This window comes from Cinclus cinclus, chromosome 1, assembly GCF_963662255.1.
Source record: "Cinclus cinclus chromosome 1, bCinCin1.1, whole genome shotgun sequence".
Lineage (NCBI taxonomy): Eukaryota > Metazoa > Chordata > Aves > Passeriformes > Cinclidae > Cinclus > Cinclus cinclus.
In genome coordinates this window covers 146743580-146758469 of record NC_085046.1, presented here as the reverse complement: position 1 = coordinate 146758469, position 14890 = coordinate 146743580, and the positions used below count along the sequence as shown (strand labels likewise).

Below are 14890 nucleotides of genomic sequence, written 5' to 3'. Positions count from 1 at the left end.
GCACCTTTCCAGAGGGAAATCACTGAATTGAGTTTTATGAGGCAGGAGGATGTCTTAAGTTAATGAGCCCTTAATTCCTTCTTTTTAAATCTTTTGGCAAATTAAAGCTGTAAATTGCACCATAACATCATATGGACAAAACATTATGGTTTATGTGAAGAATTGTCAGAGAGGATTTAGGTCCACCATGGATCAGCCCGTTTGGCCAATGTGTTATAATAACACTGGCACCTCTAATTTACTTTCCTGCTAACTTCACAGACAAGTTCAGCAGACCTGAATCACTTTCTGGTGTCGTCCCTGCAATAAGAAAAATATCCATGGGAAAGGGGCAACCTCACATTGTGCTGACCACTCAGAATAAAACTGAGCATTTCATATGTTCCCCTTTCAATAGTCAATTAACAAACTGGACTTTGGCTTTAGGTTTGTGTTTCAATAACTGCTAAAGTTTGGGGAAGAATGATGAGCTTTCATTGCTGCAGCTGTTGGTGATGTATTGCAACTAGCAGCATGCTGCTAGACAGCAGATACTGATTGCTCATGCATTTTCTCTGACAATTTATTTCCTTGTAGCCAGGAGAAATTATGTAAGAGTGGTTTGTGTGACAGGAGTTTTGTAAAGAGCTGCTCACATGTCTGTGGAGAATGTCAGAGAGGTAATCCAAGAGTTTGAGGCCCCATGCAGGTGAAGTCCTTTGTGTCCAGCAGCAAACCTTACCCTGCACAACACCACTTGATACTGGTTTACAAATTTTAAGACTCTTCCTTCAGTACACTATCTAATTTGTATGTATTTCAGCAGCAGCCTGCAAGAATGAAGACAGTGTTTCAAATGGATTTTAAAGAGTTTAGAATCATAGAATATTCTGAGTTTGAAGGAATCCATAAGGATCATCAAATCCAACTCCTAGCCCTGCACAGAATCCCAAGAATCCCTTCCTTTGCCTGAGAGCATACAAAACACTTCTTGAATTCTTGGATCATTGAGTCCAACACCCTGCTTTTGTTGTGTTATTTTTCTTGGGTTGGTTGGTTGGTTGTTGTGTTTTTTTTTGTTTTGTTTTGTTTTTTTGGTTTTGTTTTTGTTTTATTTTTCCTTCATTTTGGTGGAAGATTTTTATCCATTTATTATTTTTAAGATACCTGACAGTATCCATCCAAACAATGTCACACTTGCTTAGCTCACAGGCAAATTAAATATATACATGTATGTGTTAGAAATTTTATAAATGTATCTGCAGAAATTGCTGGCATAGGATTAAGTAATTTTTCTTTTCTGCAGAAGCTAAATAATGTTAGCAATTTTATGTTAATTAAAACTGCCCAAAATTCTTGCCCCATCAAGAGATGCTTAAATTGACTCTTCCTCCAAGCTAACTTAGTGAAAGGTAAAATATTATGCCTATTCCTGCAGTGGCACTTTGTTCTGGACATATTACTGCAGATTTACATATTTCTCTTTAAAGAAAATGCTTACATTCACTTTGTGACAAAACTACTTTTCAGCTTAACAGCACTTCTTGTGGCATTAGATTTTTAAAGCATTTTATCATAATTTTCTTTTTCTTTTTTTTTCTTTTTTTTCTCTCCCTTAATTAGACTATGCCACAAAAATGCCCAGGAAGAAAAGTGGTTTTCTTATACCGTAGTTACATGTTACTACATGTAACATGTAGTACATGTTCATGTTTGTATGAGTTTGTTCAAGTTACGTATGGAAGCCTATGTCAGCTGTTCCTGTTCTGTCCCCATGGTGTTGAGGGACAACTGATTTGAGTTGGCTGCATATAAACTAGATTAGGACATGAAAATAGACTCCCTTTCCTCTGCAGTTTTAAAGTTATGTCTACTTTTGTTTTCTGACCTGATATTGATACCTATATGGGCAAGAGGAAGGGTTGATATAAGAGCTTTAGAAGGGTCATTGTTGCTGAAGAACACAGGAAAGATCTTCTGAAGTTATTTTTGGGCTTTGTCAAGAACAATTGTTGCTGTCATGCTCAGTCCAACTGAGAAGCCACAGAAGATCAGGCAGCTGTGCAAGGGAACTGACTTAAGGGTTACTCTAGTGGGTCCCTTCCAACTCAGGACATTCTATGATTCTATGGTCCAGTGATGAACTGCAGTTGAGACAAGTCAGTCCAAGTCTCAAGGACCATTAGAGAGATAATTTAAATATCAGACCCTGAAGCAGCATCTAGGAGGCAAGTTCCCCACTAAACTGGGGATGTTTTGTGACAGTAGGGTAGCTTTGTCTCTCTTTGCACACATCAACTCTAACCAAATTAAAATACAAAAATATTTTTAAAAGTTTATTTTTCCTTCCAAATTATCTGTGGTGTTGAACCTGTCCTTCTGCTTATTTGTTTCATGTTGTCTCATCAGCACCTTTAAATATGAGCATTTATTGTCTAGTCATCTTTACAAATGGTGCATCTTGCAACATCATTAAGCCGTGGAATAGAAACTGGATTTTTTTTCCCTTCTGGACTTGAAGAGTTTTCTGGCAGCAAGGACACAGACACCTGAACTTATAATGTGTTTATGTTGTTGTTATTTATTTGTACTATTTTAGTGTCCAGGAACCTTAATCATAGGCCCAACTTTTATTGCAGTAGGATGTTCAAATGCAGACTGAAAAATGAGCATTTCTGTAAAGAACTTTTGAGCTGAAATAATTGGCTCAGGCACTCTGAGCTGTATCACTGAGTTATCAGGGCTGGGGCTTGGCTCCAAATGCAAACGCTTTTTGTGTTTAGAATGGGGATGCAGGTGCCTGCTCCTGTTGATGAATTAATATCATCCTGAAGCTCTTTTAAAACAGACACCTACAAATGGGCCACTGAGCCCCTCTTGAGGCTCCCTGAGCTGAGTGGGTACTTGCTGGCCACCTGTGAGACAGCAAAACACATCAAAAGTCTTTGAGATTTAAAGAAAAATGCCATACCTCTGCCTTGCAATACCTCTGGGCTGTTGCTGAGGCTTGCCTTGTGCTAGGTTACCAGGTGGTGTAAGAAAGACCTGAGAGGAAGACCAGCACAAGCTCTACCTGTTATGGTCCTGGCTGGCAGTGATTTAATTACTATAGATTTGCCTGTTGGGTGTGAGCTCTAGCGTAGCTTTCCTTAAGTAATTCAGCTAATAAATGATCTCCTCTGAAATGCACTGTGTCCTTAATGTCCTTTTTATAATGCAAGTTAATATTGCAAAATGTAAGAAAAGTATGTGGGCTCCAGCTGCAAAGCTCAGATTGAATTCAAACTTTGCCAGTGCTGCTTGGAATTGGAAGATATTGCTCAGAGCAATCTTTAATAAGATCTTTACATTTAAAAAATAAATTTAAAAAGTCTTCATCTGTGAGAATTACTAATAGTGCTGCAACAAAAGACATCAAAGGAGGATTTTTAGTTTTTCTTTCTCATTTGTTGCACTGACTCAGTAAACCAACTCCAAGCAAACACATGGGGGAATAAATCTTCCTCTATAGACAAGAGATCATGTCCATAGCTTACACTGAGTGATCAAATTAAACAAACACTGCCTTTCACTGGAAGCAGGAAACTCTCCTAGAGAGACTGCTGTGCACAAAGTCAACTTTATTCCCTACTTTTAAAGAACTGCAAAGCCAGTTCCGAGAATTTTTTGTTGACAGAACTTTTATTTTAAATTTATTGTTGGTACTCCTGTTCCAATGCCGCCTGATGAAATGAATGGAGACTGGATCTGTGTATGAATTATGGCACTGTCACTGATGCTGACTATTGGACATGTGTTGTAGACAAATGCTCAGATCTGTTGGCTCTTCAGGCTTTGATTTTTAGTGTCATCAGCAACAGCTTTTTTATATGTTCTCTTACCTTTGTATTGATTTGTAAGGCAGGATTTACAGAGAAACAGTGCTCTAATGCAGCATTACAGAAAATATCTCAGTAATAATTTTCATTTTAGATTGGATATAAGGAAAAATTCACTGAAAAGGGTGGTCAAGCACTGGATCAGGCTGTCCAGGGAATGGCAGAATCACTATCCCTGGAGCTATTTAAAAGAAGTGGCACTTAGAGATGTGTTTTGGCAGTGGCTGTGGCAGCCCTGGGTTGATGGTTGGACTCGAGGTTCTTAGAGGTCTTTTCCAACCATAATGATTCTCTGATTGTATAATTCCAATTCACAGCAGAAGTGGCTGGGGTGAAAAATGAAAAGCAGATCTGAGGAGCTGATCCTGGAATCCACTCAGGTGTTGTAGAGGAGATGTAGAGCACTGGAGTAGCAAAACACATATTGAGGCATGTGGGCTGCTCCACAAAACTGGCTGCAACAGCTTCATTTCTGATGGGAAAGGAATGAAAGAAAGACAGCACAAAGCCAACAGACAGTTGTCTGTAGGGTTTTCTAAGAGGTGGAATTGTGGGGAACGTCTATGAAGTGGAGAAAATATGAGAGAGTGGATGAGAAAAGGCTGTCAGTCCCTCAGTTACTCATTTTGCTCTCATTTTGGCAGCAAGACAGAATGTTCCTACATGCCCCTTCTTCTTGTTTATAAACCTGTTATACTGCATTAACAGCCCAGACCAGAATCTGTTTTAATATGGGTTAAGTGCTTATCTAAACCTTTGTCATCCAGAATCCAGACAACAGCATGGAATAATAGACAGAAAATATGTCTGTGTAGGCTTTGCCTTCAGGTGTCTGGGAAAGCCATCAGACTTCAGTTTTCATTGTGGAATGCCATTTGTTCACCTTCCTTTAAGATTAAGTCATCCGTTCTTTCATGGAAAAGAGATTTAGGCCAAGCAGCCTACTGCTGGAGTCACAGACAAAGGTTTCTGTTCCTTCTCAGAGCCTCCTTAGGGAGTGCACAATCTGAATCTTCAAATCTCGGCCTTTCCCAGCCCATGTTCCAGCACGGTACACACTGGAAGAGGAGAGCACTGGAGAGGAGATTCTGGAGGACAGACACAGCTGTGTCTCCAGTATGAACAGTGTCAGATTTCTTTCCTGAGCACTGTCACTGCCTTACATTGTCTAAGGAATGGGTCTAGATGAAACACAAGCCTGAAAAAATCCACCCTCTACAATTTTTATAAAGATATCCCATCCCAAAACACACATGCCTCTACACAATATTTAGATTTTAGATTTTAATGAACATTTGAAATATTTTTGTTTCAGAACAACATTTTGAAAGTATTCTGGTCAAAGCATTTTAATAAAAAAATTCCGTACTTTGCATTTGTTTTCCAAAGTGAGTTTGTGTAGATCTGATTTAAAAGCAAGTTTTCATGTATCAGTTTTTGCTTCAACACATACAAAACACATGTCAGTGTGTTTGTCAGCTGGAAAAAAATACAACCTGTGATTATTTTCTCCTGGTTCAGGGTTTTAACAGGACAACACTGTGGTCTGGATTTTGGATAGGGACTCCCATCTGTATAATTCATCAAATAATCTTTGAAAAAGGTGGTGGTATGAATCAGGTGCTTTAATCTGTATTCACTTAAAAATGGAAGCAAAAAAAAAAAAAACAGATGGTGAGAGATTTTTTGAGGTAGACATTACACACAGTTCTACTGCTGTAGTTTTATGGTGTTGGGTTTTTTAAAGCATAAATAGATTCCATCAGTTTGGTGAATTTTAATATTTAAAAATAGTATTACTTTCTCTGAATTATACTCAGAAGTCAGGAGAAGGACTACAATATGAGAGTCACAATACAAGTGAAACAGAAATTCTCTTCACAGTAGCAAAAGGAAGTGCTCTATAAAGGATATTTATTATGTATTTCTGCCATTTTTTTTCTTTGTCCCATCACTTGCTGTAGCCCAGGCTGGAGCAAGCAGGATACTTATCTCCAAGGGATACTGCTGGCCATTCCATGAAACTGTTCTTTCTGTGTCCACCTTGGGGAAGCTTTTATCAGAAGAGCTTCCCATTAGTGGGTGTAACATTTTTTGGTACAACACATGGTGAGGCTACTGTAAACCAGTTTGGGCACGATATCTTGGGTAATTATCTCTTGAAGGACAATGCAATTGAATTATTAGTGGCAATTTAGGAAAAGGATCAGTGGGATTCAATTGCAGGACTTACAGTTGCATAAGGTTATTGTGGTCTAGCATATGGAAAATTTAAGAGAGTGATTAGAAATTGTCTTGGATAGTGAGAATACCAAGTGTTACTGGGAGAAAGAGTTGGGATGAGGAGGATGTAGCACTTCACATTCTAGAGATTACACTGGCTGCTGACAGATGCTAGAGTAAGACTTTGCTTTTAGATCAGATTGACCCCTGCCAATTCACGTGTGTGGTAACACATCACACCTGGGATTGCTTGGGCTGAGCCTAGGGTTTTTCACCTCCTGATAGAAGTTCCCTGTTGTAGGGCTAGGAAGGATATGTGTTTCCTGGTGGGAGACAATTCACTTACTGACAGAGAGCAAAATTAAATTATTAGGAAGGAGCTGATGGAATTTTCAAGGAAAGCCTGCAAAGGTAAATTTACACATAGTCCAATCTGAACCAGTTTGTCATTTTTCTAAAGTTTTACTTTCTTTCTCAGTACTCCCTCTGTTCTTCGTGGAAGCCCCTTAAAGCCCATACCTTCTGTAGGGCCTCTCAGCAATGCCTTGTAGAGGTGGAGTAGGGCCAAGCAGAATTTCCATGTCCTTGGTGTGTGTTTGCCCCATCCAACTGTGTCTGCGCATAGTTGTGCCTGTGTGTAGTATCTTCTCTTGTGCTGGGCTTATTTGGACTGTTGAGTCTTTTCCTTGAATGGTGAAGCCTTTTCAGGTGAAGGATGGTCTTGGACCAAGTGTCTCCTGATGGGTGTAGAATCTTTAACAGCAGGATCCAACTGCAGGACTCCCCAAGAATTAAATCATCAGCATCAGTGACTCTGAAGGCATGTATTTTTTGGAGATGCTTTGCTGTGTTCACATTTGAGGCACTTTACAAGTGAGAGTGTTGTTGACAGCGTAACTCTGTGTCTGTTCCGAGTTGCAATGAGACAAGTGCAGCTACAGGATTCTTTTCTGTAGCTGCACTTGTCTCATTGCAACTCGGAACAGACAGGATTCTTTTCTGGTGTCTTTGCCCCATCTATTGGTAAGAGACTGTCTAAGCTCCTGGCTGAAGTTTGCAATTGTATTTTATAAGATCACTTATCTGCCATCTCTGCCAAACCATGCCTCAAACAGGTCCTTCTCCTCCCTTGTTAACACAATTTTCTTATAATTACCGACATTTTTCATTAAAAACAAAGGCTGATTGTACAGGTGGTGGTGTTTTGCACCATTTGATTAGTGGTTTGTCTTGGAGTCTCTTCTGTTTTCACTCAGAGCCAGGATTTAAAAAATACACGAAGGAAATGGATTTTTTTCGTGTTCAGGCTTGGTTGTTTATTAAATTTTATCAAAAGTACAGAAAGTTCAGCAACACTTCTAGCCACTAGCTAGAAGAGGGAAAATGGAGCAACATCAAGCTGCTACAAGGTCTCTTAAATCTAAACTGTCCAATAGAGAAATAACACCTATATTATTTACACTTTTAACCCAATTACAAAATTTCCGTGACCTGCAGTGCAGCACTAACTATCCAACCAGAAACTACTACCTGAAATCATGAAGAAGGAAGATGAGCACTGAAAGAGACACCACCCAAAATCTTCCATCTTGTCCCATACCTATTACTGTATTGTAAAAACTTCAAATTTAAAACCCTTCACCATATGAAATCACACATTTCTATTTAACTACACACCCGTGAGTTTAACTTCATCACTCAAATTTGGAAGCCTTCTCCAAGGTCTCAAGTCAAAAGCAGTGTTCTCCAGGGTGTCAGTGCCAGAAAGTACAGAAAGTTCACAAAAACAAAAAAAACCCCAAAAAAACAAAACCAAAAAAAAAAAAAAACAAAACAAAAAAAAAAAAAAAAACAAAAAAACCAAACAAAGAACCCAGGTTTCTGGGATCCAAGAGCTGATACTTATCTATGACTTGTAATACCTTTATATTGAACAATGACAGGGAAAATGTTGTCTGGCTATTTTCTGTCTTCTATCAGTTGCTCCGTTTCAAATTTTTACAGAGGTTTTGGGTGGAGTGGTTTGTTGTTTTTTAAGTACAATCATATCAGAACTCTCCTTATGCTGAAAACTGAAAATTAATGAGATTGTCATGTTTGAAAGACAGAAAGAGGTAGGGTAATGACCAGGGTAAAATTTCAGCTCAGTCATATATCCATTTCTTATGCTGTTTGTTCAGGTCCTGATCCAAAAAATACATGAACACATTTCATTCTGAGCATAGGAGAAATCCTGTCTTGTCTATAGGGGTAGCTGGCAGTAACAGACACCTTTGTGTCTCAGTCACCATATTAAGATTTGTCAGGGCTGGAAACAAATCTCTCATAGAAAGCCAAATTTAACAGTTTGCTTAATGCATAAAAATAAATCCCTCTTTAAGTCAGGTGAGTGTTGAGAGATTATTTCTCCTAAGAGAAGCAGCTGTTACAGGGAAATGAGTAAGAATGTTAAGATATTTCCTATATAGGAAATTATGAGTTCATCAAATTATGAGTTTTTGAGGATCTTTTACTACCTACCAGGTTGAAGTCAAGCAAAAACATGGTGACACATTTTGTTTTAAAACACTTCAGTCATTGCAGCATTCCTCCACACTCTTGGATTTGTATTTTAACCCTACCCTCCAAAAAAAAGCAAGCTCATACCACAAGCCTGTTCCTTTCATTGGTTGCTTTCATTTTTTTTTATTTTTTTTTTCTGCAGAAGTAAATTTTTCACTTTGAAACAACATGAATCAAGGTTAACTTCAACTGGATTCTCCAAGGAATCCTATTGGTCAAGCTTTGTTGTAGGTTGCCACTGATGGCCTTTACTGGAGTGGAGAATGGAGCTCCCCTTGTAGCAATGGCAGCAGTGGCTTAAGAAGAAGATAACGTTCTAGCTGTGTTCATGGCCCCTTGCTATGGCATCCTGCACTTTTTGGGTATAAGTTGAGTAAATAGAGATCATTGGTCTTCCCTGTTTCCTACAGGGCCCCTGTTACACAGGGGAGGACCTGAGGCTTTCAGCTGCTAACAGAGAATTTGATAAACTGGCTTTGTTTCCTCTCTTGCAGGGACCTCCAGGGCCCCCAGGTACTGCTGGACCACTGGGACCACCTGGGCCACCGGTAAGAAAGCTTGAAGGGTTTTGTTTTATATCAAGGAGGAGAAAAAGCAGCTGGAGAAAATTTTAGGTCATGGCTTTCAGAGAGAACAGAGTTAAGGCCTCTGGCAGTGTGTGTTTTCTCTTATATTTTCTCTACTGCAAAGCCACAGCTGGTCCTAGAGCACAGCTTCTCTCTGCTGAGCCCTGGAACCACGCTGGTGCTTCCTGGGGATAAGTCAGTGTCTCCAGGGCTCCTCATGGCACTGACCTGACTGTAGTGGGAGGGAAAACTGCACTTTTCCAATTGAAAACAGCAATCTCCAGAGATTCCTGCAAAGAACAGAAATACTGATTTATTTTTTCTCCTGATTTCGTTTCTCAGGGACTGCCAGGAGAGATTGGAGTTTCTGGTAAAACTGGACCACCTGGACCATCTGTAAGTGTTGAGGAACTGTTTCCCTCACCTCAAAGCTCTTCATTATTTCAGACAGTTTAATTCACAAGTCTGCTTTGTTTCCCACATCTTGTCTGCACACGAGGTTTTAACATGGGCTACAATACTTCTAATTCAGAAATTAATTTCAGGTACCTTTTGTAAATAAGAATTTTACCAGGTGCAGCCCTGCTATTCCTATGCAATTGGATCATATTTTATTTATATGATATCTTTCAAAATTCCTTTTGCATTTGACACAATATTGTTTTTCCAAACCTGGAATTTCCTGAATCAGGCCAAATAACTCATGATTAAAATCTCACATTTAGCAGAGTGTAGCAATTTCTGTTGGTCTTAAATCATAAAAGCTGAATTATTAAATACTTAGTACAGAATTGCCACCTACAGCCTTCAGTGTGTGTGGATGGCACTTGGAAAAGGGAAGAAAACTTCATCTCACCCTTTTAAATGCATTACAGGAAATAATTTTAATTCTTATCATGCTGAACTATTCTGTCACTATGTGCTGTATAATTTAATTTTAGGTGTCTATCTACTGTATAAGAAATTACCAAGATTTAAAAGGAGAAATAGATGTTAAAAAGTATCTATAGCTACAGATAATAGGGACTTATGGAGAATAAGCTAAAATGTAAGTAAGATACATTAAAAAACATTAAAGATCCTCAGTACATAAAAGCTCTGTAATGGACTTTCTTTGTTACAATGCTGACATCCAGTGGTCATTCACTAAAACTGGCATATGGGAAGAAAGGGCAGAGCAAATATGTAGTGTGAGAAATTTTGTGTCTTTTAAGACACGGTAGGGAAAAACAAATCAAACCAAAATGCATGAGAGGGTTCTCCTTTGCTTAAACTTAGGTGGGTGGCACGAAGGTTGAACTGAACATACTTCTGCTGAGTTTTTTGTTAATAATTTAAAGAGCTGGTACTTATAGCTTATCTTTTCCTCTTGTTTAGGGGCTGCCTGGAAAAGATGGGCTTCCAGGGCTTCCAGGGCTTCCGGGTCAAAAGGCAAGTGACACCACAGGCACTGGGAATAAGCTGCTTACCTGGGCAGATCACTGGGGTGAGCAAGTAAGGGAAGCAGGAAAAACACAGCTGGTCATTGCAAACCATCAGTCAGGAAATCCAGTGACTCTGGCAAGTCAAGGCATGTATCCAAGGAACGAAGAAGGAGAACAAAGAAGTTCAGCAGGCTCCAGAGATGTTCCTTTCTTTCCTCCCTGAAGGGCTGGAATGTAAAGAAGCCATCCCTCTGAGCCTTCTCTAGGTCTGTGTGGCAGAAAGTTGGTTCTTTATTATTTCTTCTTCTTATGCCCCATTTGAAAGCTTCTCCAAATTTTGGCTTGGGAAGTCGAGTTGTCTCCTCCATTGTCTCTGCATTGGGAGAAGGCAGATAGTAGATTTAGAGATAGGAGACACTTGATTTCTCATCCTCCTGCAAATAAGGGTCAAAGAAATGTACCACGTTTTGACTACGAAGGCCAGACTAGGTTTTGGGGATGATGATTATATTGAAGATGATTATATTAAAGAAAACAGCTCATAACCATCTATTGCCTTGGATTGCATTGGCAGAGGTTTTCTTGCTTCTGATACTTGATCCCAGGTCTATCAGAGTCCCCAGCTCCCATTTATTGATGAATAAAGGTGAGGAATTTGCAGCCCATAACATGTTGCTGATGTTAAATAAATTTTGGATTTTATCCACACATTTGTGTAGTACTTACTGCACTTCCCAGCTATGTAGCCACATTTCAACCACTGCAGCCTCTGCTGTCCATGATTCTGCCACCCACACTGGAAGATCAATTTTGAAGTATTTATATAATGGATCCAATGATCAAGGCCCCAGTCCCAAAATTTTATGTTTTTTAAAAACACTTTCTAAATTTCTAACTACACATAGTTTGAAGAAACTGAATCGAGGTGGTTTTTTTTCCAGATAATTCACTATGGACGTCTTTAATGTAATAGCGATTGTGTAATTCCAGAAATTCTCCAGTAGGGTGCTGCAGGTGTGATTGCAAATGGCACTAGAATGGATACACATTCCAGGAAGCATATTCCCATATGACTCCATTTACACCCTCAAGATGATCCTGAGGAGTTAAAATATTCCTCACCATTGACTGAAAATGTGCTGCACAAACACTAGAGGAGTTTGTGTATTGACCTGTTGTATTCCCTGCAGGGAGAACGGGGGGAAAAGGGTGAGGAAGGCTTTCCTGGAAAAGCTGGCCCTAAGGTAAGGAATCGTATTTCATAGTCTGCTGTATCCACTGAGTCAACCAAGGTGTGAATTTGAAAGGTCTAATACTGCAGTCAGGAGAATAAGATTCCTCTGAAGTTGGAGATATAAGGGGATGAGCAGATGGAGTTCACTGACTTTGATGTTGTTCCACAATGCCAGCCCTTGTTTGATGCTCCTCTCTCAAGCCTAAGTGTAGGGAGATCTAACCTGGACCTGTGTTGGCTCCCTGCAGTCTCTGTTCCCAAGCCATCAAAAAAGGAAATTTCAGAGCCTTGTGGGATGTAGGTAGAACAACATGGACCAGTAGGGATCACATTTTGCTAATGAGAAATTTTTGCCTTTGTTCTTACCAAAGGGTCAAGTCCTTACAATGTTATAGATTTGCTTTTGTTTTTCCAGGGCGAACCAGGAAGCCGTGGCCAACCTGGTGAGCAGGTGAGCAGGAAAAACAGTCTTAACAGCAAACCCTACCTGTCAAAACAATAGCAAGTGACCACACGAGATAAAAAAAGCCATTTGCCAATTACAAGATCTGGGCATGTCATTTCCATCTGTGATTGAAGGTGCAACAATTGTATGGATGAGATTTATGGTTGATCTTAGAGGTCTTTTCCAACCTTAATGATTCTGTGATTGACAAAATAAGGCTACAAGTCTGATGCAGAAATTGAGGTTTATTGGGATAATGCATTCATTAAGTTAATAACAGTTACCCCACCCTGTGAGTGTGGACTGTGCTGCTGCTATTTCAAAAGTCCTTATAATCTGTCTGACAGGTATCACTCAGTTCCCAGGAAAGCATCCTTACCTGATGTAAGGGGAAATCATCACAGCATGGGCAAATGATTCCTCAGGAGTGTTTTCACCAGGCTCCAAGGCAGGAGTGGTTTCTGTGCCCTTCCTTGATGTCATTTCAGTGTAGCTGGGCAGACAAGCTACCAGGCTTGAAGTTTCCAGGCAGGCTTAGTTCAAGTGCAGCAAAGGGCCAGGACTCAACCAAAACACTGTCCCTTGGTCTGAATCACCTCCCCATACAGGGCTGTTTTGAATTTTAACACCACCTTCCAAGACAGTATCCTCTCTCTCCAGAATATGATATTCTCCAAATTTCATAAATGTTCTCTTTCCTGTCATAAGTTGATAGTGATGTCCCTGAGAGGACTTCATCACATATATCCTCTGAATTTTGACATTAAGTTGCTAATAGCAGGTATATGAATGCTGTGTCTTCATTTAGTTATACACTACCCTCCAGAGACCATTCAACACTGCATTTCTGTGGTTACAGATGAGAACATGATGCTGGCCTATGTCAGATGTTTTACTAAAGTCAAGATACATCAGAAAAATGCTTTCTTCTTAGTCTGCTTAGTTTTCATGTCTAGGGAAGGAACTGTGTAGTTTTGAGATTAGTTTTTAACACAACCATATTGGCTGTTTTGTATTATCTTTCTAACCTCAAACTCATACAAACTCACTGATATTTTACTTCAGGATCTTTTCGGAGGCCAAATTTACACCATGTTTTTATTTTCCATCTACATTCTCCTCTGTCTCCTTCAATGTTAGATGCATTGATTGTTCTCTGGATCTCTGGAATCACTGGGATCTCACTGCCATTTCCATTCCTGGAAGTGTGCAAGACGAGATTGGAGCGACCTGGCTGAGGGGAAAGTGTCCCTGCCCATGGCAGGGGTTTGGAACTAGAAGATCTTTAGGATCTCTTCCAACCCAAAACATTCTGTGATTCCATGATAGCCAGGATCCCAGAGTGGTTCTGAGAAAGCACCACTCCATCTGTCACCAAATACCACTTTCTTTAAAATTCTCCTAACATCACCCAGATGTTCTTAGTCATCCTCAGTTAACACAGCATATTATTTCTCACCTGATTTTGTCTACAGACCCATTGCACCTCTACCATGATAATCTTTTGTTGTCCCTATACCTAAAATAATCTCTTTAGAGCAAGGATTATATTTTCTTTGTGCAGTATTTGTGTAGTGCACAAGACTTTGTGAATTTGGGTCCTGTCCATGATTGATCTCCTTTGTGATATTGCACTATAAATTCATGTAGACAAGAATTATAAATAGGAAAACACATGGTTATTTTCAGGTTACAAAATAGGTCAACTAGGAGCTAAATTTGAGAGTAGTTGATATATTTAGGAGAAACCCCATGACACAGAGATCATAGTTACTCCAATAACAAGTATTATAAAGCAGAAACACAAAGGTAATGTTCAAACAGAAATAAATTCAAATGTGCAATAATTCACTCATTATTCTAGATCCATTCATCAAGTGACACCTGTACCATTGAGATTAATACACTGAAGTTTTTGCATTTCCAGATCATTGAAGATGAAAATAAAAGTCAGATTTTTTTTTCTTTTTCTGCTTTCATTTGCTTGCTTGGTCCTGCTACGGAGCGGCACGGAGGAAATATGTCCTTAATTCTGTGGCATCAGTTAACAGGCAAAAAGCAGAGAAGTTTAATTACTGCTTCAGTTAATGGTTTATAAAAACTAAGAAATTATTTGATAATCAAACTAATCTTATTCTCTCTCAGCAAACTACATCTACAATCAATCTCATGAGAAAGCTCAGGCAGGGTCTGTCTTACAGCATTCAGATTTCACACACTTTATCTTATTTTCAGGGTGAAGCGGGTTTTCCTGGTCCTAGGGGCTTACCTGGACTGAGAGGAGAAAAAGGAGACCAGGTGAGTGACTTTGATCCACAAATTGATCTTCTTTTTGCCATTTAGCATCAGGAGGACTTACCTTGAGTGTCCCTAGATGATGTTGTCCCATGGTGTGATGGCTGTGGTGAGTAGCTGATTGGCAACCAGCAAGATTACCAAGTACCCAAAAAGGAATTCCCTGCCTAGTGACTGTTCCCAATTGACACAGAGGTACTAATGAACACTGTTTATCCTAAATGTGAGGAGCTGTGCCATGCTGCTTGTGAGGCAGTAGGAAAAGTTAGGACTCTAGAGGTTAG

At 39.5% G+C, this 14890-nt stretch overlaps 1 protein-coding gene across 1 annotated transcript in view; it reads left to right on the top strand.

Annotated features, from left to right (window-relative positions):
- COL22A1 (collagen type XXII alpha 1 chain) overlaps positions 1 to 14890 on the top strand; it is a 187110-nt gene that overhangs the window by 114409 nt on the left and 57811 nt on the right. Inside the window, exons 24-29 of the mRNA XM_062504153.1 lie at positions 9137 to 9190; positions 9551 to 9604; positions 10586 to 10639; positions 11823 to 11876; positions 12282 to 12317; positions 14547 to 14609. Coding sequence (XP_062360137.1) covers positions 9137 to 9190; positions 9551 to 9604; positions 10586 to 10639; positions 11823 to 11876; positions 12282 to 12317; positions 14547 to 14609 — 315 coding nt within the window. The remainder of the gene's footprint in view (positions 1 to 9136; positions 9191 to 9550; positions 9605 to 10585; positions 10640 to 11822; positions 11877 to 12281; positions 12318 to 14546; positions 14610 to 14890) is intronic.